Source organism: Zootermopsis nevadensis, unplaced genomic scaffold (assembly GCF_977971745.1).
Source record: "Zootermopsis nevadensis isolate Lab colony 2312 unplaced genomic scaffold, Znev_1.0 Znev_ptg000017l, whole genome shotgun sequence".
In the NCBI taxonomy this organism is placed as follows: Eukaryota; Metazoa; Arthropoda; class Insecta; order Blattodea; family Termopsidae; genus Zootermopsis; species Zootermopsis nevadensis.
This window is the reverse complement of record NW_028259149.1, coordinates 15,604,344-15,631,487: the sequence shown is the minus strand read 5'-3', so window position 1 is coordinate 15,631,487 and position 27,144 is coordinate 15,604,344. Positions and strand designations below refer to the sequence as shown.

The window sequence follows — 27,144 nt, the reverse complement described above, 5'->3', positions numbered from 1 at the left end:
CTTTCTTCTGGTTTGTAGCGCAGTGTAATCTGGCAGTATACCAACGTTTCAGGGTAAAGAAAGTCTACATGAAGTTAGTAATGACACCTAGGTAAGAGTAGTAAATTTTTTAACTTCTAAAAATCTAATTGACAAAAGTATGACAGTCCCTCGCCATGACATTCATAATAATACTTGGATTTCTCCTGATGGTGTCACGCATACTCAGGTCATGTTTTAATTAAAAAAAGATGACACTCCAGTGTATTAGATGTCAAATCCTTCAGAAGAGTTGACTGTGATACTGATCATTACCTGTTAGTGACAAAATTAAGGGACAGACTTTCAGCTAGTAAACAAGAAAGTCAAAAATTTGATTTAGAAAGATTTGATTTGAAGAAACTCAATGATGTACAAGTTAAGGGAAAGTACCAGGTAGAAATCTCCAATAGATTTGCGGCTTTAGAGAACTTAGATGGCAGTTTGGATATTAATATCTACATGAGAAATTATTACGGACAATATCAAGACCTCAGCCAAAGAGAATCTAGTTTATCACAAACTAAAGCATAGTAAACCATGGTTTGATGATGAGTGCTCAACATTAATATACAAGCGGTAGCAGGCAAAAATACAATGATTGCAAAACACAAACCAAATCAATTGAGCTAGTCTGCAAATTTTAAGACGTGAAACAAGCAGGACATTTAGGAAGAAGAAAAGGGAATAACTGAAACATAACATTAATTAACTTTAAATTAATTAGAGAAACAAAAATATTTGAGATGTATACAGAAGCGTAAATGAATTTAAGAAAGGTTACCAACCTACAGCTTATATTGTCAAAGATGAGAATGATTATATGCTCGCAGATCACCACAGGGTTTTGAATAGGTGGGAAAATTTCTTTAACCAGGTGTTATACATTTGCGGGTTACATACGGCTGAGCTATTAGTGCCAAAATCTAGACTTGCGAAAACTGCTATTGAGAAGTTGAAAAAGTACAAATCCCCAGGTACTGATCAGATTCCGGCCGCATTGATCACAGCAGGAGGCGAAACGTTGCGTTCTGAGACAAAGAAACTTATTTGCTCTATATGGAATTAGCAGGAAATGCCACAGCAGTGGAAGGAATTCATAAGAAGGATGACAAGACTCATTGTAATAATTATCCACGAATCTCCATCTTATCACCTGCCTACAAAATGTTATCCAACTTTCTTATTGCCACTAATTGTTCGTTATGGAAAGTCACCAAACGACTAAAACAACCGGAATCTCCCATCCCTCCTATCAAATTAAACGAGGGAGGATGGACAAAAAATGAACAATAAAAAGCCTTCGCATTTGGGAAACACTTATAAAAACTATTTCAATAATTCGCAGCAACATGCACAGCAGAAGAAGATAATGTCATACATGACTTCTTAGAAGCTCCATTTCAGCTGGATTTGTCTATTAAGAAAATCAAAATAAATGAAGTTAAGATAATTATAAAAAATAATTTGAATCCGAAAAATGCTCCTGGATATGACTTAATTACAGGCAAAGTTCTAAAAGAATTATCAGAAATGCAATACTGAGAACAGGCATCTTCGCAGATCAGTGGAAAGTGGCACAGATAATTCTCATCCCAAAACCTGGAAAAATATCCGGAAGAAATTACATCGTATCGACCTGTCAGTCTGGTACCAATCATGTCGAAGTTATTCAAAAAAATATTACTCCAAAAATTAAAACCAATACTTATAGAAAAAAACTGATCCCGGACCATCAATTCGGCTTCAGACAGGAACACGCCACAATAGAACAAGTTCACAGAGTTGTAAATAAGAACAACCAAGACCTACACTTAAAAATATATTGTTCAGCTGCCTTTCTGGACAACTGCCAAGCTTTTGATAAAGTCTGGCATACAGGATTGCTCTTTAAAATAAAGCGGGATTTTCCAAACGATTATTATCAGATCCTCAAATCATACTTGAGTGATAGATACTTCTATGTGAAATATCAAGAAGAACAAACATCTCTCATACCGATTGAATCAGGTGTCCCACAAGGCAGCAAAATGATATTCACTTTACAAACGAAAAATGCTAAATTAATGGCAGGTGTCAAACCTAAAAATTCATGTAGAAGTCTATGCAAGAGATTAGAGATTTTAACTCTTCCCGGTGAATACATATTAACTTCAGAGTAAACAGCCAAGGACATTTTCAAACTAATTCCACTATAAACAGTACCAGCACAAGAAATAAGAATCGGTTCCGTAGACCAATTGACAACCTCTTATGTTTTCAGAGATTCATATGATGCATGCATCAAAATGTTCAAGTCTACCATCTTGTCTCACTAGTCTTATAAAAAAGGCACAGTTTAAAGCAATGCTAAAAAGATACTTAATTACACACTCCTTTTACTCTGTTGATGAGTTTCTAATGTTTACAAATAAATAATTATGTTCATCAATGTTTTGTTATCCTTATATAATATAAATAGTTAATATAATTTTAAACTATATGTAATGGGTAGATTTATTTGTGACATACTACTACTTGTGATCTTTCTAAAGCATTGGATTGTATAAACCATGAATTATTATTATAAAATTATATTTTTGTGGAATTCAAAATATAGTTGGTCAGCGGTTTACATTATACATTCATGGCGGAAGGGAACAAGTAGAAATAGAATAAGCAGATTCAAATTTGAGCATTACAGAACATGGAGTTCCTCAACGTTCAATATTTGATCATCTGCTTTTCCTCATTTAGATATATAAAATATTAATGATTTACTGCCAACCATTAACTCTGTCTAAACCCATACTTTTTGCAGATGATACTAATATTATTATTTCAAATTCAGAAATTGTTTCCAAATTTGCATGAATGATGTGTTTGTTAGCTTGAACAAAATAGACGAAAGCCAATAAACTCACATTACATTTTTACAAAATAAATTTCAAGGAATTTTGAACTACCAACAAAATTGTGTTAAAATTTACAGATTTCTGCAACAGAAGTGCACAAGTGCAAGGATTATGATTTACAGTAAATTCAACTGGCTATCCCCAAAAGTCAGCTTTTATTACCATTAGTGCCGAACAAGACTATCCTCTGGCCAGTACCGCCGATGATAAACTTGCACCGCACTACACTAAACTACAGCCCAGAAGACAGCCATCTTCATACTCGCCGCGGATAGAACCTCAAATTTTACCAACACTGCCATTTATCATGAAATTCCACGTAGGTTCTAACATAAAAATCGATAATGATGATGGTTTCTCATCATGATTATTTTGATGTAATACTGTAGTTTCAAACATCTCTAAATGGCTGTTATAACTATGTATTTATATTTGTACTAGAAACAAGTATTGTGTTTGTGCTATGACCTGTTCTACATCCTTGGCTTAGGCCTATGTTGGCAACGCTACATGTGGTTTGTTTCACAATGGCGGTGTACACGGTGTTTTCAGAATGTATTCGTTATGAATACAAAAGTGCAGTTTGCTCTAAAGCTACATTATTTCTCTTTCTAATACTTGTTTTGACCATTGTATCACCCTTACTAATTGCTTATAGAAGCCATGGTATTGTAACATAATGCATCATTAGTAAAATAAATATGCTCAAACCATGTGACTAAATGCAATCTATAATTTATAGTTCTGCGAAATTAATAATAATGACGCTAAACCTTACTTACTGAGACATTTATTAAGATTTACCTGAGTGGATATTTTCTTACTTTACAAAACAGTAACATAGGTTGCATAAAGTTACTAAATTGCTCGTCATATACTATATTTCTTACATAGGTTTCTGGGTAAAAAGTGATTCATACCGAGAGCAACCAGATATCCATTTCAAGCATGAATACTTACTAATTGTTGAAACTGACAAGTTGGAGGCCCCTATCATATGTAGTAGTTATGCATATTTCAGTCAAATTATGAAGAAACACAATCACTGCACCATGATTAAGGTACTGTTACTGCTAAACTTGGTATTTAGTTTTAAGTTTGCTTATGCATTTACTTTTTGCTTTTGCAGTGTAATGTTTTAAAGTGTGGATTTTGTTTATCCAGTCAAGAGAAGAGGACAACAACAGGGACGGAAGGCATGATGAATTGTATTTTGAAATTCAAGTTCAGCTTCTGCAGAATCAAGCTGCACATGGAGTCACACTCTTTCTTCTCTTTGATTACAGACTTTACGTAAGAAAATTTTTTCACTCTGTTGCTGAGCATTAATTATTTAATATAGATTGTATATTGGAGAGAATTGTATTTTGCTTTTGTTTCCTAAGTATGATTTGTGCCAATCATTTATTGAGTCAGTTGATAGTTTTGTCTGTATAGGTGGTTAATGTTTTTGGGGTTTATAGATGTAGATTTGTAAGAATCAGTAGATTCTTTTTAACTAATTATATTTTTTGAAAAAGTATAATTGTAAAAAATATTGTATTCTCTTTAAATTCTTATTTTTGGTACACTCTGGTGGTCAGAGAAACTGTTCATTCTTGTCTTATGAACTTACACATACTTAAAAACATTTAATTTCCTTATTAAAGCATGTTCAATTAAAGTATTAAAAACTCTTAATACAAACCCCAGAACCACTGAATGCCCTCCAGTTCATGCATGAGAAGAAGATAGAAATTTACACTGTATATTTTCAGTTTTAAAATGTTCTTCATACTTAGTACAGGGTACATATGCAACATGAAAGTCTGGCTTGTGATTTTGATCATAAATGCATTAATGCAAAGGTTGTATAACTTGTAATATTATTTTATCTATAAATAATTACCTGTGTTAAATGCAAAAATATTCATGTCCCCTGAGACAGTTTTTAGTAGAATGCTATTTAGTTCATATTGCTATATTTTATTGTCAAGTTTTCCTTTTCTTAGAAAATGAGTTCATTTCAAATGGAATCACTAGGTGTGATTCAGCACAGTTCCAGCCTCCCTGGTGCACGTTTTGATGTGGTGGCAGACCTGAGGCTGACACAGAAGCAGCTCCTTCCTAATCGTGGAAGAGATGTGCGGTTTAATAAATCAGTGATAAACATAGAAGGTATTCTTCCTGGATCATTTAGTCTCCATTCGTTGCTGAAGGATTATGCAAAGAGAAATGGTAAGTACAAATTGGTAGTACACTTCAAAAGTCATGAATAAAGCCGTAACAGATAAATAACTGACATTTTTCTAAGAGGCAAAATGCACAATATTGTAGCTGAAAAAATTACATAAAAGTAATGTATAAAAAACAGTTGTTATTAAAAATAAGATATTCTGGAAAGAACTTCTGACATTTACCTATGTAGCCAATTTAATAATCATGGTGGCTAAATTTTGGGAATCGTGTAAGTGATTTAAAATTCATACAGATTTTGAGTAGTATGTTGAAAACAGTAACCGTAACTAGAAATTTCATAGAAAAAATTTATTATTTCCTGAATGTTAAAAAATGCAAATCTTACTCCAAGTGCCATATAGTTGGTGAGAAATCTTTAATATTAAAGGGACCAATTTAAACTTCACTTGCATTAAATACTATTGAAATTTCTTTTCCAGTTTCCACAATTCTGACGAATGTGTACCCGTTGTGGATGGTAGGGCGTCCAGCTGATGAACCTTTCTTCATATCTGTTATCATTCACTATCCCGAAGAAACAATATCATACAAACCAGGCTTTTGGCAAATTATGAAGTGGGCTTGGATGCAGTATTTATCAGTACTAGCCATTTCTGTATGGGTGTTCAGAATAGTGAAGTCCTTTGTGTTTCAGAATCAACTTGTAACAAGTATGAAGAATACACCATGGAAGAAAGATTATTGACTTCTAGACAAAACTTTTTAATATATTTTGATAAGAACTGATCACAGACCATTTGTTAAAATAAAATAATTCGCTATACTATTTAAATTCGTATCATCTTTGACCATGTCATTTAAATACTTTTTACACAGTGTGATTTTTTAATGAGGGAAGAACATATATTGAATATGTTTGAGAATAAGATGCTGAGGAGAAAATTTGGACCTAAGAAAAGTAATAGGATTTGTCAAGTTACAAATTGGTGAGCCTCAAACTTTATACTCATTCTTATAGTTTTATTATGAAGCCTCAGGTGAGACCTTAATATTGGTAAGGTAGTGAAATCAAGGTTGTGAGGGGTCAGACATAGAGCTTGGATGGGGAGATGAGAACAGCGTGTAGAAATTTTGTGGGAAAACCTATAAAGCTACTGCTTGTTATACTGAGAAACAGGATGGGAAGTGAATGGAAATGGCCCAGAACTGGTATGACTTGGTGTTATTAGTATTGAACCTTCAGGTTTTGATACCAGAGACATAATTATCAATTATGACCAGCTTAGCAAACTGAAATTTGCTTCAGTTTTTAGTACAGACATTTATACAAAATTGATCAAAATATGGTATGATGAAATACAGAGAAGAGCACATATTTCTCCTCCAGGTCACATTGGAATTAACAAACATTCTGTTAAGTTTATAATGATATAACTACCCACTAAATCAGTATTTTGCACACATGATCTAAAAATATTGTCATTATGTCTATTAAAACACATATTTCATATAAAACTATGATTGTACATGGCACTTTTGTAAGTCAGTCTTAATTTATTAATATGTTGTGCAAATAAATTACTTCTGAATCATTATGTTGTGATCAGTATGCTTTGTAAGATGAAATCATAAAGTAAATTCTCCAACTACTTCTTTATAGTTCACAACACAATGCTTCTTATACATCATACGTACTTATCAGACTATAAGACGAGGGCTTTCTTGCTTTAATTTTCATTTAAAAGTAAGTGCGTCTTGTACTTGTGAACGAATAAAAATGCATACAAAATAGATATGTTGCAATGATTTCTGGAAAAAACTGACCTACAGAAACTGTGATATACAATATCTTGAAATGTACATGTTTATAAGTATAATAATGATATTAACATATTTCAAGGGTAACAGTTGCTGCATTTTTGTTGTTATTAACAGTATACTCACTTCCAATTTGTCCAGTTCCATAATTCTGGACCTGTGGCTCTACTTTCCATAATGTAACATCCAGTGGGCATGAAATTGTACATGTCTTTACTCTTCCTCAGGCAACGGGAACAAATGGTTCAAGCATAACTTGGAAAATATTTTTATGTCAATACTTTATGCTATTTTCAAGGTATACAATGGTTGCCAAATTTTACTTATTGTTTGGCTACACACTGATCCTTTGTGTTGGTAGTTAAGAGGTGACTTAAGGTAGGTATAATATATGGCATCAGTGCCATTACTGAACATTTATAGATCATTTATGTTATTTGTTTTAAGGAGTTCTCTCTCTAAGTATTTACAGTGACTGCATCTATTAGGTAAAAATTAATAAACTGCATGACACAATCATGGAAGGAAAAGAGACTCTTCAAGAAGTACATTTGATGCCAACTGCAAATCAGCGGTTGAGGTACGTTACCTAAACTGGTCATTATGAAGAAGCAGTTATGCTTATGTTAGATGATTATATCTAAGCATAATAATAATTATGTGACATACAGAAGATAACAGTTTTGAGACAAATGTTCAGCAATGGAAGAAGGAAGAATCACAATTACTAGGTGCAAGTTTAACCAGAAAAGCATCGCATAAACCAAAACTGGCCATTATGAATAACCAGATATGTTTGTGTCACAGAATATCTTGTTTTTTATCTGGAAAGTAATAAATTAATTTTTCATTAAAACTTTCCACTGTTAAGGGAGGCTGTCCTATAGTCAAATAAGTGCAGTACCTCTATAAAACCATGACTTACAATATTGGCAGCAGTTGTAGAAAAATCAGTCTATACTATGTCAAATGGCTTATCAAAATTCATTTGCTTGTCATATCTATTATCTTCAATTATGATAACATTTCTAGGATAATCTTCCAGTTGGACAAAGAGGTATCTGTAGTCAAAATCTCCCTTATCATTCTGTAAGAAAAAATGAATTACTACTTCACATCAACTTTGAACTAATTATACATGCAGTCATTCGTGAAATAGACACTGATCTAATTGTTAATTAGCTTTATTAAAAGATACAATGAACAAACAAATTATATTTATGACTGGTGGATTAAGACATCTGTTCAAACTTGATAATACACTTCTAAAAATTCAGCCATGCAAATAGATATAATAAATCAGATACTAAGACATTTACAGTGGGAAGTTCCTTGCTTCTGTGATTCTTACACTAGTAATGAGAGTACAAGGAACTGGCTTTTGTGCTATGCCAAATTTAAAATTAAATTTAAATTAAATCTGTGGCGTAACAGCTCCAGAGAGCCAAAGCCGACTAGCTTGACTGCTGGCCTCACGTTCACATGCCTAAGCAGAGGTGAACGATCATCCAACCAGATATAGGGTGACGTGTGGTCAGCACGACGAACCCCCAGCCATTGCTAGCTTTCCTGACCGGATTATGCTACTCATCGTAGCTCCCCAATTTCCTCATGATGCTGGGTTGGCACCAGTCCCATACACTGGTCAAAAGCTTATGAGAAAATTTCTTCTCCCCCGAGACTCGAACCAGCGCGCATTCTGTATCGCCGGTCCGAAGCATGATGCCTCAGACCGCACGGCTACGGCGCGGGAGCCAAATTTAGAAGATTATAGTATATTCTTTATATTTGATACATGTCAGTAGACAGCTGACATGTTAGGCATTATGACAAACAACAAATTATCTATATAAATTAAACAGGAATATATAAAACAGAAAAATACCTACTGCTTCACCATTTTGAGCTCTATGGCAACTAGGTTTGCAGGTTTCTATACTCAAAGTGTTACAACATATCACTCTCCCTCAAGCTACTAGACATGTTACAAGATGAACACTTAAAATTTGCACAAACTCTGCTGGAAAGACAGCATGTTATGTTAGTTCAATACATATTACAGTTTATAATATGTACTGCCATAACATGGCCAGCTGGTGTTGGTACCACATGCCATGGCAAACAAGACCAGTTCAGTTTTCTTAATAGACTCTAAAAGCAGCTAATTTGCAAAGCTGCTCCATTTAATAAACAGATAACAGAACTTCACCTCACGCATTTCCAAGTGCACTGTGCCCCTCTTTCGGCTCCCTTGAATATAATATTTCATTCTTAGGAAGTTGATACCATCACGTTCATAAAACAGATGGCTGTAAAACAAAATAAACTACAATGTGAAAAACTATTCACTGTTAAGTAGGATTTGAGGTTTTCACAACAGTGAATCTGATGATGGCTGTCTTCTGGGTTGTTGCACCAAAAAGTCTGGTAGAAGGTTACCAACGTTTCAGAGGTCCTTGCTGCCTCCATCATCAGGGTGATGAGTCATCATCCTATCACCCTTATGATGGAGGCAGTAAGGACCTTAGAAAAGTCAGTAAACTTATTCTACCAGACTACACAGTGCAACAACCCAGAACAGAGCCATCTTATTACACTGTTCCTTCTGCGCAGAGAATTAAGGGCTACTTAGCTTCTAATATACACAAATTGTGACTAACTCCAAAGTTATTTAATAATGCTGTTTTAACTACAGATGTTAAGTAACATCAAATCAGATACACAGATGACCTTAAATGGTGAGAAGGACTGGATTTAGGTGTAGGCCTGTTCCAAAGTAATATCCTGGCATTTACTTTGAACACTTTAAACAAATACATGGTTAAAGCGCAGAACAATGCCACCAAATGCCCAATCAGAATCCCAAAGCTCCTCACTATAAGGAGGAACCATTATGCACATTCAAATGTATCGGCAAGCCTATGTTTTGACGTACATACCTAACATGCCGCCTTCTACCTCTCCGTGTTTCTTCTCCAAAACCTTTTATAGGTTCACCAAGTGAATCTATTACTCTTGGGTCTTTACAACACTTTTTAAGAGATGTTGTATACACACTGTTTGAACTTTTGTTGGAAAACAGCTCTTGAAAAACTTGATAGAATATCACTGCAGTCACTCCAACACCAGCAAGAATAACTCCTAAATAAGAAACTGTCTTTGTTGTTTCCTTCACTAGAGAGAAATGGAAAGTCATATTCTTATTTCAAAAAGTAAAGTATATTTTATTTCAATTAAAGTAAGAAAGTTTCACATTTAAACTGCTTAAAACTGAAGTATCACTGTATCTGAAAAATTACACCTGCCTGACAAAGACTCAGTATAATACACATAACTTTCAATCAAAACATAAAATAATTTTCTGCCAAGTTATTTGGTGATCTTAAACTACATTTGATATATCTTTACAATCCATACTGCCCCCGTCATCAGGGCGATGACAGAGGCAGTATGACCTCTGAAACGTTGGTTAACATCGACCAGTCTACACAGCGCAACAACCCAGAAGACAGAAATCTTCATACTTTGTATTACTTTCTTTTGTGATAGGAAAACTTAATACTCTTAGTTGAATTTCCACATAAGATTATGGATGGTGTCCGAGAACAAGGTACTGGAGAAAATATTTGGACCTAAGAGGTTGGAAGAAACAAAGAGTGAAGTAAAGAGCATAATTCCAATTTTGGTTGGAAAACATGAAGAAAGCATCCTCCCATATACATCAGTCTACTGACAAGCAACATACTGAAAAATATAGCTCACGAAATCAGACCAACAAAATTCCTAAACATCTTAAGCTACTGCATGATATTTGCCTTAGCTGTCTGCATAAAGTCACAAGGACTCATCCTTCAATTATAAAATTGCAAACCTGGTTCACTTCAGGTGCTGTCCAATGAAACCAATCCAACCTACTAAAGAAACACTAATGAAGTGTGGGAAGTTCTTTATATAAGGCTTCTACTTACTGACAATGTTGGTGCTCTTTTTGAAACCATCATGAATTCTTGATATGTAAAATATTGTATTTCGCCGTACAAACTGGGCTACTACTGGAGATGTATAAAACATCAACGTAGGCGCCCACACCACAACCATTCATTCCTACATTTGTTCATTCATACTAACCCTGTTTGAATGTTTTTGATATTCCAACTTCCGTAGATTTCACCTTCGTTAATTTTGAAGCGTCTTTTTTCTCAGAACAGTAAAATCTACAATATGAAAGTGGGTTACATTTATTTTCCTTCACCATGCTAACCGTGTGACTTGCACCTGTACATAAAGCTTGAAATATTGTAACTTTATGGTAAGGAAGACAATTCCGACGAACAAATGGCCCAATCAGTTTTGACATTATTGGAATTTACTATAGCCTACGATCGCTTAACCAAGTAATGGGAGGCATATTATAATATAACACCTACAGTCTGCGATCACTTAAATCCTCCGTATGTCCTTAAAACAGTAAGTACACCACTTTAGCATGAAATCTATAAAATCCTTGGTTTATCTGTGGTCACAACTGTCCACGAATTAATAATCATAATACCAACATAAGGAGTGGTGCTGCATTCGAATGTTCAGCTGTTCTGAAAGTATACATTACAAGAAGTAGCGTTCAATTATTCAAGTTCACAGCAGAAGGAGGGAGTACTAGTTCATTTAGTTCTTTCTTCAGTAAAAACACAAAGATGGACTATTTAATTTTGTTCCAGTAAATATTCATTGAGAATCATACGAAACCCAGTGTTATTGTATATTATAGCGGAAGGGCCTGAAAGGGTTAATGAATTTGCAGAAGAAAACAAGAACCGTTGTGTAGTTTTCCAAAATATGGACACGTTAGACCAAATACCGACCAGTCTTATAAATCGCCCTGGAAATTCCGAATTCTCATCATAATTGCGGGAAATTCAGTTTTTAAGAAGAAGTTTTACCAACAGCTTTGGTAAACCTACACAGCAAACAATAACATTATAGTCATGTACAATACGAGTGTTTATTAAGTTGTATACTTTATTATATCAGCGCACACTGGTTTATTGTGTAGCTTATAAATTGTATTACATTTAATTCTTACGAAAATGAATGGTGAGTGATTGGTGATATTTTTAATAATAGATGACTATCCATATGTTGTCACTTTCATTTGTAATTTTAACTAGTGATTTTTCATACAAATGAGGGGTTGGTAATTGGTGAGATGGTTGTTGTAATGGTAGGTTCTTTCCATGTGTTGTGCCATTTAAACTATGCCAAAAGGTATGTATGTGAATATGTTAATTGAATGAAGTTTATCAAATCTAAAACTTCTTGACGATGGTGAAGAGTCAATTGAATAAAAATTGTCTTGGATATTATCCATATTGTTTTGAAGGAACACTTTAACTTCGTCCTTCATCCTTGTTATAGTATGAAGATGAGTGGCCGATAATTGTTCATAGGCCATGGTCATGCAAAGAGCCATATAAGGAGAAGAAGAATTTTTAAACCTGATGCAGTTTCTTTATATTGTTAGACTTGTATACGTTTTGTTAAATCATATATTTATTGTAAATCTCAGCAGCTAGTTGTCATTTATGATGTGAGAATTGTATATAAGCATGAACATAAGGTAAAGCCATATTTTCCCCCCTTTAAACTTATATTTGTCGCTTCCAGTTCATAATATTTCTATTCCCAGATGTCTCATTCCCACTTTTTGTAATCTGATTAGGTTTAGGTAAGTAAGAAAGGTTATACCTTCTGTTGCTAGTCACCTTATGCACAGTCTGATTTCAGTGACAGCTTATTAAAGTTTACTTACATTCCATTGATCCTTCATAATACAAACCAAGGATATGGAACAAGGCAGTAATGAGAGTAAGAATTCACTTACAGAATATATTAAATTTCTTAAATAATTCTCTGTGAAATACTCTTCTTTAAACAGTTGGGGGTTAAGTGAGAAGCATTTGGCCTAGTTCTGCCCTTCCATATAAAAAAATATAATTATGCTAAAATGGATGTATGGGGAAGTAGCTCTCTAAATTTCTTGTCAGACTTTATGTACATATGTGAAAGTGGTTCGTTACATGTACTTATACATTTTTATTTGAAGAGAATTCTTGCACAAAATAAGAGCATGATAAAAGATAATCTTTCAATGCAGACTTGACAACTTCCTTATAATGATTTAAAATTGTAATGCTGCATGGAAAAGTACTGAATAATTTGAACCTTACATAGTAAGTTCCTTTCTGATAACTAGTGAGGTTAGAACATTTGGCATATGGAAGTCATATTGTGTTTGTACTGCGTATGTCAGAATTTGATTGAAACATCTGCGTGTTGTCCACAATAACAGTAAGAGTTCACTCAGAATGGGAAGTAATCTCTTACATAGTTCTCTACAGGAGACTCTTCTTTTATTCCCTGCCATTATTTTAATGATTTTGTTTTAGATGTTACATACTCCTTTGTTGTCTATTGAATTTCTCCCAAAGATATCTTCACATGACATTGACTGTCCTCATGGCAAAGCATACTGAACTTGGTTTGGGAATAATATGGTTTTTCCAGTTTAACTTACACAGCTCAGCATCCCAGAAGACAGCCATTTTCAGACTTACTGCTGTGAAAACCTCAAATCCTACAATATTTGTTTTGTTAGTAGCAAATTTCATTGTTTGTTTTGATAAATATTAATGTGAGTTTATAGACTTTATACCATTTGTTCAGGCTAGCTAAGATATCATTGATGGAATTTTGAAAATAGTTGCTATCAGGATGATCAAAAATAGTGTCATCAATACAGGCTTTGGGTAAGATATGATGATTTGGGGGTAAATCATTGATATTTGAGGAAAAGAAGAGGACCAAGTATTGAACCTTGAGGTACTCCATGTTTTAATTTAATTTCTGCTTCATGTTTTCTCCCATTTAGTTTTGACTTACCCGGTGTCCTACGTGAACGATTAAATGCGAGTTGCGTGGGTGAAGCGGAAATATCAAATTGGCTGTTTGTGTAGCGCTGTCCTAGGTTACAGCGAATCAGTCAGGAGAGGAAAGCGACCGAAGTCCAAGATCAAATATTTCGATATTTTCGCGCAGGTCGCCGCGCTTACCAGTAAGGCGCATGCGCAAGAAAGCTCTGCCTGTGCAGTACACGGAAGGGGCATGCGCAGGAAGGCCGTGTGTTTCTATTGCAGTCTCTCACGTAGGACACAACAAGCGATTCCCCGCTTCATATGACACCCCATGCTGCTTATGCAGCTCGCTTCTTATCGCTTACCTACGACATTGCCTTAAACCATTGTCTAGTTTTACCTTGAATTCCATAACAATAGAGTTTTGCTCTTAATATGTAATGATATACAATCAAATGCTTCAGCTCAGTCATAATATTCCATAGTCACACATTTTATTGTCAAGGCACATAAGATTTCATCTTTTAATTTCTGCAAAGCTTTATTAGTTGTGAGACAATTTCTAAGTTCAGATTGTTCTTCTTGCTGATACTAGAGTTTAAAAAATCAGTTACTCTTGAACACATTATTTTCTCAAATATTTTGGAAAATTATGTCAATAATGGAACTGGCCTGTAGTTGGAAATACAATATTTTTCACCTTTTTATACAGAGGTTTAGCTTTTGAATATTTAAGTCATGCTGAGAAAGTTCCTTTTGTAACTAGTAGTAATAGTAACATCAGCAGCAGCAGAGAGAGTTCTATTAATAGTAATAGTAGTAGCACTATGTGGGGCTGTGTTAACTGTTTAGTAATAGCCATTTCCCTTTCAGAAATTCATGCATTGAACAAAGAGGAACAGAACTTGCTTCAGACAATGGCAAGTAAGTAGTGGTTTTGATGAAATGCTACACCTTCCATTGACCATCCCTACACATGAAGTCTCCCATATACTGCCAGTGAGGAGAGTCTCATTTTTGAACAGACCATTATAGATATTCCATGTGGCGTGAAGTAAATATCATAACAAAATTTTATTTAAGTTTAGCTTCTAAGTTCGGAATAATTTTTTGACAGTAACTAAGCAGTGCAGGTGGATCAACTTTAAACCAAAAAATTAATTATTGGTATCATTGTTCAAAGGCAAATAATTATGAATTTGGTATCAATTATAATATGCTGATAACCAGTTCTATCAAAAACGAAATGTGTTGGTTTTTATTCTTTGCAGAGTTGCCATTAAAAAGTCCATTACGAAAAAAATGTCCTGTGGTTATGAAGCACAGGGGTAGCTTCAACTGTTTGGTTGCTTCTATTTTTCAGACAGTATCCTTATATTACAATTAAAATTGAGTTAGTTATTTGTCAATTAGGGACAGATACCTGTGCAGGTTGATATTAAACAGTAAGAAAAGCAGCAGACCATTTTTGTGTAAATTTTTCTATTAACCTGTGAATATCAATTCACTATAAATAAAGTATAAATCAGTATAAACTGAACCTAAGAGCCATATCTTTGACATAATATAATATGTGGGCCAAATTTTGATTCCTGTTATATTTTTTGTTAATAGTCAATTTATTTGATGTTATGTCCATTTCCTCATCTAATCATGAGATTAGGTATATCATCACAAAACATAATCTTTCTTGGCCACAGAATGACACAATGAGATTGGATTTTTAACTGATGAATAGTTGATCGATTGAGTAAAAAATTCACTCACCTGTTACGGGGTCTGTTGACTGTATTAAAAAACTGTGCATGTTGAGCAATCATAGTACCTGAGAAGTCACAGCAGCTGTTTGCCAGTGGAGTCTAAATAGGATGGAATAGTGAAAATAATCAAGAGACAAATTTGACTGTCAATTTGAAAACACATCATATATTTATCACACTTAAGGCACTAGCATGTAACAGGCAATGTTTAATAGTTTTAAGTGATAATTCATACATATTCTCATTTAGTGGTCATGAGAAATACTCCACTTGCTCTTATTTATTTTGAACATTTTTTTTTCCTCTCCACTCAGGCACACATTATCACACAAAATAATCCCACTGAGCTGTTTGTAGTGCTTACACTGTGTGTACACTTACATTTGAAAAGTACCCAATCCGAACCCCAGCTAGATTACCGAGTATATTGATTGTTTTCTTCAGTCCCTAAAAGCAAATGTGGGCATAGTAAAATAGGCACAACCAACTCTTAAATCTAAAGCTACTCATGATTCGTCTTTCTATCTCATTTCACACAGTATAACTCATGCATTTGAAGTAGTATAATTTTATAACCTAAAAATCAGTCAGCCATTTGAATGATTTTTATAACTGATAAGATTTTTTGTATCTCATTCTTTTACTATACAGGTAATAATGAAGAGAAAAAAAGTGTGCATGAAGAACTTGAAAAACTTGCATTAGATGATGAACCTGACACTCGCCTGGGACAAGGAACTCTCAGCTTTAATGAAGCCCATGGAGTCCATAGCCAAGCTGGTGCACATATCAGTAAAGTCCTTTTATGCACTGTAATAGCTGAGGCAAACATCTGGGGAAAGTGTTCAGTCTACATTTTTTAAGTTATAGCAAATTTTACAAGTGAAATTATATTTTATCATTGTCTTTGCAGCAATGCATAATTACCCTCATTTCTGATGTCTTCTTCTTAAAGTGCCTATCCGTTCTGGATGTTGGCAGTCAGCAAGCAATTTGAGCTTTGCTGGCTGCTACTTGAAACAGCCCTCCAGTGGACATCGAGAACCAAGTTTTTAGGTTCTGAAGCCAGGAGATTCTTGGCCTGCCAGGTCCCCTCTTGCCAAATACACACACACACACACACACACACACACAGAGGTAACCCTCGTTTTGCGCCGATTTTGAAACCAGCAAGTCAAAAAGTGAAAAAAAATATATTTTACTTTTATTTATAACGTTTTGCAATGTATCTCGTCTTTGTTAAAGTCTTTAATCCACTCATCAAATTCTACAGTAGTCATTCAGGCCTTCATATTATGTCTATAATGGACATAGATCGATGAGTTTAAATTCTTAAAACATCGAGGATTTGTAGATTTTACTATCTCAGTTAAACTTATTACTCCCATCTGCATTGGCACTAAGGGTACAAGGGTGATTGTCTTTTTCCTCCTTGCATCCCATCATTGGTCATGTCAGGTTGAATAGAACTGTGCACTTTCATCCATGTTGTATTGTCTTTAGGATAATATTCTTTAACAGCATCAAACAAAATTTGTCGCATTCATCTGCTGTGCAGTATAAAGTCCTGTTTTCATACTATGTATTACAGAAATCATACTGAGATAAAAACCATAACTTCATATGTATAATATAATTGAAACATTTTAGGATCATGGGCAAAAGTACCAAGAGTCACCATTGGTGAAGACTCTGCTGGCACAACTGATGTAACAAATGGTGAAATTTTGACGAGGCCTGCTCTGAAATTCGAAGTGGTGTCAGCACGAACTGTTGATCAGAACAATGAGAAGAAGCATGTGGTTAGTTTTCTGAATGAAATGTGGTTCATGTTTTATGTTTAGACCTAGTGTTCTTTATGTGTATTTAATTGTCAGTATGATTCACTTCTAGGCATACACTGTAATGGTAAGGAAGGATGGAATTCAACCTGATCCAAATCCTGCTGTGATTGAACGTCGTTATTCTGATTTTCTTGAACTGTATGAATCACTTCGACATGAATTTCCATCACTTATGACACATCTCACCTTCCCTAAAAAGGTGTTGTTAGGTAATTTTGCTCCTGGTGTGATATCTGAGCGCAGTGCTGGTTTTGAGGCTCTGTTGGAGCACATAATTACTGAAGAAAAGTTGCGAGAATCATCATGTTTAACATCATTTCTTCAAGGTCGTGAACAGCGTGAAGCACGTCAGTGGATGGTGGCTCAACGTTATGACCAGGCTATACCATTGTTGGAGAACTCCTTCAGACTTCTGAATAAACTTTACACAGATAGGCATCCAGTTGTTATGTTGACATTGTGTCGCCTAGTTGCTTCCTGCAACGCTGATCCTACCACTACATCAGCAGAGCGTTTTGCAGATCTTGCTCTTAGGCGATATGAAGCAGTCAGTGATGCTGACCTTCTTCAGTTTTATGTGCCTCTTTTACAGCTCTGTGTCCGACTGTGGTGGTCACTTGGAAGAGACAAACGACTCTTAGAAGCCAGGCTTGAGGATCTCAAGAGACGTGGTATTAAGGTGGATGGGTGTCCAACTTTGTTGGATGCTTTAATGGCCATGGACCAAACATGAGTGGATTTCCTTATCCGCTTCGTACATGCCAAAACATCATAATTATCATGATGCTGTAGATAATCTGTGCCTTTTTTTTACTATTTTTTCGCCACTACTGGAAAGTTAGTAGGTGTTTTTGTAGTGTTTTATAGGTGTCTTTGGTGGCTGTATTGGGAATTTTATTAATTGATAGCAGGAACAGTGTTCTAGTCCATTTTAGTATTCTTATAGCCAGTGTATATAAATAGCCCAAGATCTCATTCATATATTGAACTAGATTGTTATATTACAATATAATTTGTTGTTCAGTTGCATTATGCAATAAAATCTATAACTTGTTTCATTACAGATACTCATATGAAAGGTAAATGACAGTGTGTGCCATAAAGAGAAATTATGTGTATATAGTATTGGATTCACATTAAACAAAAATGAGAAGAATCAAATAATGATTTAGGTCATCATGGAAAAGTATAACCACAGAGAAATGCAGTTCAGAAAGTATTTTCTTAAATGAATTAAAATATTAGACAAAATAAGAATTGAGAATGATATCATTATAAAATAGTTCTTTTCCATGTACATGTTTCAGGCAGAACATTTTACTTATGTTTTGGGGAAACCCGTTGTTATTATTATTGTCAATAGCAGAGACTATGTCTCTATGGAACTTGGCTGCTAATGGGTCCGTTGCCAGCTCCCAGATAATACACGAGTGAATATGGAGTGGGATTATGACAGGGGAAAACTGAAGGACTTTCAGAAAAACCCATTCCAGTGCCATTCTGTCTACCACATATTGCACAAGGACTACTCTGGATGCAAACCCTGGCCTCTGCAGACAGAAGTTGGCAACTAACCGACTGAACCATGGCATGGCCTTAGCTGGAGATAACTATGGAATGAGACTGATCTTAATGCTTCACAGCAAACACACTTTAGCTGGTTACTGCTGCCTTTATACAAATCCCTATAATACAGTGACCAGTAGGTTAGGTTAGAGTACTTGTTGGGTCTACTGACAGGTATATGCCATTGTGTTGCAATATAAAGTCATAATCAGTATGTATTGATGTGTCAAAATCAGTAGTGAATTCTTTCCTGGTTTGCATAAACCCCTGTAAATTTAAAGCAATGTTCTGCTTTACTCTTAAATTGTAGGTCTTTTCAAAGCTAGTATTAACACAATTTCCTCACTTAGTACAACTTTACCTTGATATTAGTTAACAGTGGGTTAATATTCTTTTTATGAAGAATGAAAAATATTTGCTATGTGTATTTTTTTGAAGTACAAAGTGCATCTATTCAGCTCTCATTGTCTAACCACATAATCAGTATATGTTCAGCTTTATTTTGTTTTTAAACATAAATTAAGTAGCGCATCACAGGATGTACCAATCTATGATTTAGGTATTCACATTTATTTTAATGTATTATACAACTATTTTAATATTCGTACTGTTTTAAAAGTTTTAAGGTGATGTAGTTTTACATGTATAATAACCAAATAAATATATATAATGAAACATAAGTAGTTTTACTTTCAGCTACATCCAGTGTATATTTCAGACCTTTATTATATCTAAGAGTAACATGCACATTATATGTAGGGAGGGCCACCTTCCCCCAAATCAAAAAAGTGAATAAGAGTAATCTAATTATAATGTTGGATTCTGATGATGGTGTAATACTGTTGGGTTTATTGGGCTTTTGGACTTTGTCCATTGTCCAAGGCTAAAATGCACATATTTTGATAACAGGATCCATTTTTGAAATGTGCATTTTAATACTGGACAATGGATAAAGTCCAAAAAACCAATACACCTGACCAATTACAATGTTCTTTGTCAACTTACCATTTCATTTATTTTATCTACATATTTGTAACAACAAGGTTACCACACATAAAATTATAATTTTACTGTAAAACTTCATCTTTCACTCTGTGGGTGAAACAAAAGGCAGTTTATGATTTTAAAGCATTATTGTTCAATGTTATGCTATGTAGGATTTAAGGTTTTCACATGGGTGAGTCTGAAGATTGCTGTCTTGGAAACTACATGTATTCATTGGTAGCAACTGCATCTAATGCAGCTGTCTGGAATGAGATATGTGCATTTGCAGAATGCACATTTATGGGGGATTGGGACAGATAACTAACTAGATGGCTTACCGAACCCGAAGGTTCATCACCGAATTAACCAAAGCCCTCTACTGGACCATCCTGGGCCAACAAAATCCAGTCTCCTTCAACTATCTCCCACAAATCCCACCTGACATTATTCTCCCATCTAGGTCTCCTCCCTTCAGCCCTCCCAATCAACACCTGGTACACACGTCTTGTCCCATCCTTGCGTGCTACATGCCCCACCCATCTCATTCTTCTCTGATGAAGTGGGACACATAAACTTTTAAAATACAGTATTCCTGAAGAGAACTGTTTGCAGTGACCCAAAATTATGTGCATAAAGGATAAGAAAGCTTCAGTTCTTATAAACTTTCGTTCACTTCTAACCTAGAAGTTTCATTCATAGATCCATTAATGTACGTAATAATAAAATGTATTTTAACCAACGCGAAAGTTACTACTTACTTACTCAGTAAGCTCTAACAAAAAAAAATCCACATCAAGTGGGCGTACATTCTCTTGCCTAACTTCAGCATGGCTTCTACCTCCATGACAAGGAAACTACTACTGAGGATTCATGGGTATACTTCCTAGTTGACACTACATTTACCAGATGGCATACCAGTTCGGTGTAGGACTGACAACTATGGTCAATACATGTCCACAAACAGTTTTCAGTCATAATCTCGTCGTTCTTCGGAGCCACTGAGCTATTCTCTTTAACATAAGAAAAAGTGTTTGATATAATTTCTATGTGTGTTTATGGTCCATCATTACTTATAGCTATAAATGTTAAGTTAATTACGTAATGCGCGCATCCGACATGCCATATATCATAAACGAGTATACATTAGGTTACGTAAATCGTCGAGTTTGAATATCAGACAGTATTGTTTCAATTTCCAACTCAGAAGTAGCGTCCTAACTGCAGTTCTTCTTCCTTTATAACCTATACACTTGATAGAACGTCGTTGTACAAACAAAAACTGTATTAATGATGTGATTGAATTCAGAATAGAAGCTGCTTGACTGTCAGAATATTTGGTCAACCATGAGACAAGAATTTGTTGACAGTATTATAGTTCTGTAATTATGATAATTCCGGAACGGTGTAGGCTTTGGCTGTCCCTGAATTCAAAACATGAGACTATTAAAACTCCTTCATATCACAACCATGTGGACTCCTCGTGGTGGCGTGGGTTCGGGTGGGGATACCGCGGCAGGGCGGGGCATCATGACATGAAACAATCCGGATGCAGAAATAGACTAATGCATACCTTCGTTACGAAACTGGCATTGCCAGTAGTGGCAACTGAATCGCTAATGGGAAAAAAAAAACTTGTTGACTACTTGGCAGACTTTTTCCCTGCTTAACAACAGACTGTCTGGTTATGTTACAGTACCAATTTCCAGAAAATGTACTTAATGGCAGTATAAAAGACGACCGAGTCCTGGCTGTATAAATACTGTGTCGTATCGGTGCAACCGTAATAGATGGTATGAGTGAAGGCTCTGTACCCAAATTTAATTCTGTTACTTTCGAAATTCATTTTTTTTATATACGTTTATCATTCACGATTAATCAGTCCAATTGGGCGAATTTCAAACCCATTATAAGAACGATACACTAAGACGTACTTTAGGATAATTCGATACCAAGATTTTTATCATAAGGGCGGTGATTGTGTCTGTTGGATCGTCAATTACGAAGTAAATTCGAAGCAGACAAGCAGCCACATCCTTTCATTTCTGTGGTTAAGATGACCTATGACATTCATCGCATTTCGAGGCCACACCAGTTATTTACAAGAGCTGTATTCCGGAAGCCTGGCCAAGTTGACGCCCCGATGTTTACAGAGTTTCTGCATAACAGAAAAAAAAAATTGTACCTAGTATATCTGAAAGCAGGAGAATAGTACATGGCAATTGTCGGGGGTCGAACTGTGATTGAAGACAAGGTGATCATCCTGGTCAGTATAGAGCCCCCCCTCCTCCACCTTTGCGTCCATATAAAGCTACAAGTCCTGATGATTTGTCAGCACAATCTGGTGGCAAGTACTGTAACATACAAGCAGCTCCACGATACAACACCATGAATAGGGAACTGAAGGTAAGGCGTGTTCACTTCCTTTCGCACTGAACCCAAAAAATCATCTGTCAGTCCCAGTCCTTCGTTCACTTACATGCACTGAAACTTGTAGGCGTATAAATCCGTCGAAAATGTGGCAGAGTTGAAACTAATGAGGACGATAGTAAAAAAAAAAACAACTAAAAATTAAGACCAATCTAAATTGCGTAGTGTTTATGCCTTCCCTCTATGGGATTATTTGGATCTGTGAGAAATGAAGTGCCAGAAGACTGGGGGGGGGGGGGGGGGGGAGAGAAATGGCTTAATGAAGAACTTAATTTTTTGAACTTTTCAAAAATATTATTAGTTATCTAATCAAGGAGACTGATATAGGCAGGTCATATAGAACGAATGAAGAGGTGAGAAATGTATACAAAGTGTTATTCTAAATACCCGAATCCTACTGTTGGCGTTAAAGTATTCTTTCCAATGCTTCGTTTTCATCCATCCTCAAAACGATGTAGCCTTCTGAAAAATCAGGTTGCAATATATGTAAAAAGAACAGTTTGTAAAGTCTCAAATAAGATTTGATATTTCCACTTTTTTCATCAATAGGGATGGGGGACAGATTGTCATTTTTACCTCAGTCTCCTTACTGAATCCACAACCATAATGCACGATTTGATGTTTTCACGGCGGTGATCCCGAAGATGGTTGGTTTTCTTTGGGTTGTAGCGCGGTGTAGTGTGATAGAAATTTACCAGCGTTTCAGAGGTCCTTGCTGTCTCATCATCGCCATGAGGATGGAGGCAGCAAGGACCTCTGACGCTAGTCGCTGCACGGCGATAAACTTTTGTCAGACTACACCACTCTACATCTCAGATGGCAATCGTCTTCTTCAGTCATAATAGTTAAAAATATATATTACCGATATTTTTCTAGGTTTTCTCGAGTATCTGCCGACAGTAATCTGAAGCAGAGTTGTGACTGAAATGTGTATTACTGTGACAGTCAAATTCTATGGTAGCGTCTTAACACGAGTCAGTATCTCTTTCTCCCTAATAACAGCACATAATTCTGCTTTCAGCTCAAGTAAACCGCTTTAGGTGGGGAATATAATATTAAAAAGAATCATGATTAAATGCGGTATGAAAGTGTGGACTAGATTAAATTGGCTGAGGATACCATCTGTTTCCTGGACATTTCTTAGCTAGCTAAACAACTTTCAGTTTCTTAAGAGGAACTCCGCTCCAAGAACTTAGTTTTGAATGCATTCTTAAAATGGTACGTATTTTCTGTTGCAGATCTTTGTTTGCCTAGTAGCAATCGGCGTGGCACATGCCAGGCCTGGCTTCCTCCACGGTGGTCTGAGTAGCGTGGCCTACTCAGCTCCCGCAGTGTTGGCAGGTCCGGTGGCCGTATCCAGCCAGTACCACGCACAAGACGCCCTCGGACAGTACAGCTACGGATACTCTGGCGGTCCCAGCTCCAAAGTGGAGACCAAGACTGCTGACGGCATCACGCGAGGTGGCTACTCCTATATCGACTCGAACGGCTTGGTGCAGAGCGCCAACTACGTTTCTGATCCCGTCAACGGGTTCCGCGTCGCCGCCACTAACCTTCCCGTTCACTCTCCAACTCCAGTCCTTGACACCCCCGAGGTGGCCTCAGCCAAAGCCAGACATGCCGCTGCTTACAACGAGGCTGCCGCAGCGGCGGCTGCCGCCCCCGACGTGTCTGAAGCAGTTGTCGTCGCCGCAACCCCCACAGTTTACGCTGCTGCCGCCCCGTCAGTGATTACTAGCCATTCATACACCGCCCCTGGTATCGTGGCTAGTGCTGACACAGCCGGTGGCTTCGCGTACTCTTCTCAATCCGTCGGACCCCTTTATGCTCCCCGTTTCTACTCTGCAGTACTTCCAGCTGCTGCCCCCATCCTTGTGAACGGAGTTCCCGCTGACACCCTCGAGGTGGCCGCTGCTAAGGCCGCTCACTATGCAGCCCATATCGAAGAGAAGGCGCGAATCTTCGGTTGAACTGAAACATTGTTTTACCTTGACCTGAGATAGTATGATTCCTGATAACACGCCACTTGTTTGTTGGTATGTAGAATGTTGTACAGAGACTATTCATCAAGTGTGTGTTTAATTGTCGTTCGTCTTATGCGCCACCCACATAGTTACAGATTCAATGCAGTTCTTCTTCTCTTTTTTTAAAAAAAACCCTGGTCTGAACACTGAGGTCGAGTTAACGGCGTTTTACCGTTATATCATTCTACAAAGAATTTAAATAAATGGTATTTGCAGTCTCAGATTCACTGTTCTTATCATTTTCTTTACAGATTAATTATGTCTGTAGCGGATTAAAAATCCTCTTATTATCGTCTCCTTGTTTTCCCCCCCTCGCTGCTTTCCACGTGTTCTGCCGTCTTTGGTCATCTGACCTCAACTGTAATCTCGGTAAGGTCCTTCCAGCTGTTCCTATAACGCAGTAAAACTTCTCATGTATTTAAGCTTTTTTTCTGTTTCTTAATTTTGTATATCCCGATAAGAATCTTAAAATTCTCATTTCTGTCTCCTGTACCTTGACCCTGTTACATGGCCACATCCGACTACCAAATGTCAGCAATGTTTAACTAATATTTTCTATACTTGCGAATCCTCTAAAACCTCAATTCTACCAACGTTCTGGAAATTATTTCACTTTTAAAAACAAATTATATTTTCTCACCTTACGTGCTTATTAAATTACCTAAATTTTGTAATACGTATTAACAAATTCTTATTTCACGATCAAAGTATCTATAACTTTAAACCTGCGCATATGAACCGTTTAGACTGCTTTCGTATAAACCACTGGTAGGCAGTTCAAATCTCAGTCCTATCGTCACATCGCAACATTGGACATAACCTTGTACTTATATTAGTAAAAGTATACACAAAATTTTGGTACGTAAACTTAGAAGTCTCTTCTGAGACATGGGCTTATATTTATGTGAATCCTAACTTAGGTACCAGATCTTTGAGATTTTACTGTGCTAAAATCAATTCCAATTAAGTGGATTCTGAGACTATTTTTATAAAATTTCGGACTTCGTAATAACAGCTATTTTCTTGGCCAGTTCTATAACTATCAAATATTCAAGGATAATTATTCATTCTGCACGTAACTGTTAAGTAGACAAGTCACTAGTTTCTGAGACGGTCAGCCACTTAGTTACTTAGTTACCCAGTCGTTCAGTTTGTTAGTTTTCCACTCAGTTTGATTAGTTCGTTAGGCAGCTAGCTATTTAATTAAGTTATGTTGCGTATATGAAGGGTGTAGCCAAGTAGAAGACCTTCCACTGTGTTGACAAATTCCAAACCGCTCTTCGTGCCTTGTGTTACTGCTAAAAGCATGGCGGTAGGATGTCGATATCCTTGAAAATTCCAATTTATTTTTCGTCTTTATCTGGCAGTGTTTAGACTCCTGGAAATACCAGCTTGAAAAATTAAATCAAACCACTCAGCTAATTAGAGTTTCCGTGTAACATTATACAACACATAACATATTCTATCGTAAATAAACTGGACAGCGTTTTGAGACATTGTACTAGACTTTCGACCATGAAAGTGTCTAAATCTTCACACGCACTTGTTGATGGACTATGATTTTTTTTTAATTTCCCGTTCTTCGCGTTTTCATTCTTCTGAAGATAAAAACGAAAGTGAATATATGAGAAGTGTCTGGAAAATGAAAGAAGACCATTTGGAAGAACTAGGTTAGATGGAAGCATGATATTAGAGTTGATCTTAAAGAAATATAATTTAAAAATTGCGGACTGAGTTCACGAGCCTCGAGATAGGGTTCTTTTGAGCACGGTAATGAACCTTTGAGTCTCGTAAAAAGGCGGGGAATTTGTTAACCGGTTGCGGCACTATTAGCTTCTCAAGAAATACTCAATAACATTGCCAAATGTCCTTCTTAGCACCTTTTAAGGTGAGGAAAACGAAATGTCATGCAAGTATTTTGAGATACCTGCCGGGAACGTCATTTTGCCGTAGTTTATAATTTTCAGAAACAATATTTCCGTATGTGAATAGAATGCTTTAGTTCTGTCCTTCTGAATCTTGAGATGTCTTAGTCTTGACAAATGTACGTACCAGAATAAATATCTGCGGGAGAGGGGTGTACGCCTGTTATTTTAACGGTACAGACAAAAGATGTAACATCGTCAGAATATATAAGCTGTCTACAAAAAAACAGAAGTGATTCAAATTCCGAATCACAAACAAAGGAGTAACTGCTTAAATTCAAGACCAACAAACAAAAGAGTCTGAGAAGTTTAAGTCGATGTAACTCGATAATAAACTTTTAAACGGACCAAATAGAAACAAGTAGTTCCATGACAGTTATTTGTTATTTGGGCAGAAATAATTCCACGTTGTTTTGAAGAAAAAAAAGGAAAAAAAAGAAAGTGAAATCACGAAACGCTGTTCAAGGTCTGGAGGCCAGTTGCTGAATTTTTTATGGTCTGATTTTTTAAACTGGATCTTAAGCAGCACCTAGCATTTCAAGGTCACTGCCAGGGCCGAGAGAGTCTCAGTGCTGAAGTGTTCTATATCCCACGAGCTATTATGCAGCCTATGAACAACTTGTTACCAGAAAGCAAGTTTGCGAGATCCTGTATCTCGGAGTGACTTACTCAGTCTTCGATATGGGTAGTTCAACTTCATTACAGAACTTGTAAATCATTTCTCTACATATTTCCTGTAGATACAGAAATTTTTCTCTCCTCTGTCCGTAGAATTAAATGTGAGACGTTACAGAC

The 27,144-nt window shown here is 36.0% G+C and overlaps 4 protein-coding genes across 10 annotated transcripts; 3 read left to right on the top strand and 1 right to left on the bottom strand.

The window, feature by feature from the left end:
* Nucleotides 1-3,409: 3,409 nt before the first annotated feature.
* Nucleotides 3,410-6,995, top strand: LOC110832417 (transmembrane protein 231). Its single transcript, XM_087350616.1, has 5 exons — nucleotides 3,410-3,578; nucleotides 3,807-3,973; nucleotides 4,077-4,205; nucleotides 4,904-5,129; nucleotides 5,570-6,995. The coding sequence occupies exons 1-5, from the start codon at nucleotides 3,440-3,442 to the stop codon at nucleotides 5,833-5,835; spliced, it is 927 nt and encodes a 308-aa protein (XP_087206742.1). The 5' UTR covers nucleotides 3,410-3,439; the 3' UTR covers nucleotides 5,836-6,995.
* Nucleotides 4,433-16,231, bottom strand: LOC110832413 (mitochondrial import inner membrane translocase subunit Tim21). Of its 4 annotated transcripts, XM_022069385.2 has the most exons (5): nucleotides 11,037-11,464; nucleotides 9,848-10,082; nucleotides 9,118-9,217; nucleotides 7,834-7,995; nucleotides 4,433-5,018 (listed from the first exon to the last, which is right to left on the bottom strand). In XM_022069385.2, the coding sequence occupies exons 1-4, from the start codon at nucleotides 11,263-11,265 to the stop codon at nucleotides 7,864-7,866; spliced, it is 696 nt and encodes a 231-aa protein (XP_021925077.2). In that variant the 5' UTR covers nucleotides 11,266-11,464; the 3' UTR covers nucleotides 4,433-5,018; nucleotides 7,834-7,863. The 4 variants fall into 4 exon arrangements, with proteins under 4 accessions (XP_021925077.2, XP_021925080.2, XP_021925075.2 ...); XM_022069388.2 differs by lacking the exons at nucleotides 4,433-5,018; nucleotides 11,037-11,464 and adding an exon at nucleotides 15,587-16,231 and having other exon boundaries at nucleotides 6,355-7,995; XM_022069383.2 differs by lacking the exon at nucleotides 4,433-5,018 and having other exon boundaries at nucleotides 6,355-7,995.
* On the top strand, nucleotides 11,548-18,484 carry Snx21 (Sorting nexin 21). Of its 4 annotated transcripts, none has more exons than XM_022069380.2 (5): nucleotides 11,548-12,002; nucleotides 14,693-14,743; nucleotides 16,231-16,371; nucleotides 17,230-17,381; nucleotides 17,473-18,484. In XM_022069380.2, the coding sequence occupies exons 1-5, from the start codon at nucleotides 11,996-11,998 to the stop codon at nucleotides 18,154-18,156; spliced, it is 1,035 nt and encodes a 344-aa protein (XP_021925072.1). In that variant the 5' UTR covers nucleotides 11,548-11,995; the 3' UTR covers nucleotides 18,157-18,484. The 4 variants fall into 4 exon arrangements, with proteins under 4 accessions (XP_021925072.1, XP_021925070.1, XP_021925071.1 ...); XM_022069378.2 differs by lacking the exon at nucleotides 11,548-12,002 and adding an exon at nucleotides 12,011-12,173 and having other exon boundaries at nucleotides 14,693-14,739; XM_022069379.2 differs by lacking the exon at nucleotides 11,548-12,002 and adding an exon at nucleotides 12,032-12,173.
* Nucleotides 18,485-22,254: 3,770 nt separating this feature from the next.
* On the top strand, nucleotides 22,255-24,645 carry LOC110832416 (uncharacterized). The gene is made up of 2 exons (XM_087350617.1): nucleotides 22,255-22,376; nucleotides 23,639-24,645. The coding sequence occupies exons 1-2, from the start codon at nucleotides 22,359-22,361 to the stop codon at nucleotides 24,368-24,370; spliced, it is 750 nt and encodes a 249-aa protein (XP_087206743.1). The 5' UTR covers nucleotides 22,255-22,358; the 3' UTR covers nucleotides 24,371-24,645.
* The last annotated feature ends 2,499 nt before the right edge of the window (nucleotides 24,646-27,144 follow it).

What these genes read in the sequence shown, in the direction of transcription:
- LOC110832413 (XM_022069385.2), bottom strand. Translation starts at nt 11,265, where the DNA reads ATGTCAAAACTGATTGGGCCATTTGTTCGTCGGAATTGTCTTCCTTAC. An exon ending in ATCAAAAACATTCAAACAGG is followed by an intron (nt 10,083 to 11,036) that starts GTTAGTATGAAT and finishes ATTTCTCTCTAG; the next exon opens with TGAAGGAAACAACAAAGACA. An exon ending in GGTAGAAGGCGGCATGTTAG is followed by an intron (nt 9,218 to 9,847) that starts GTATGTACGTCA and finishes TTTGTTTTACAG; the next exon opens with CCATCTGTTTTATGAACGTG.
- Snx21 (XM_022069378.2), top strand. Translation starts at nt 12,115, where the DNA reads ATGGTTGTTGTAATGGTAGGTTCTTTCCATGTGTTGTGCCATTTAAAC. An exon ending in CATTTAAACTATGCCAAAAG is followed by an intron (nt 12,174 to 14,692) that starts GTATGTATGTGA and finishes TTTCCCTTTCAG; the next exon opens with AAATTCATGCATTGAACAAA. An exon ending in ACAATGAGAAGAAGCATGTG is followed by an intron (nt 17,382 to 17,472) that starts GTTAGTTTTCTG and finishes ATTCACTTCTAG; the next exon opens with GCATACACTGTAATGGTAAG.
- LOC110832417 (XM_087350616.1), top strand. Translation starts at nt 3,440, where the DNA reads ATGGCGGTGTACACGGTGTTTTCAGAATGTATTCGTTATGAATACAAA. An exon ending in TCTTTGATTACAGACTTTAC is followed by an intron (nt 4,206 to 4,903) that starts GTAAGAAAATTT and finishes TCCTTTTCTTAG; the next exon opens with AAAATGAGTTCATTTCAAAT. An exon ending in GGATTATGCAAAGAGAAATG is followed by an intron (nt 5,130 to 5,569) that starts GTAAGTACAAAT and finishes TTTCTTTTCCAG; the next exon opens with TTTCCACAATTCTGACGAAT.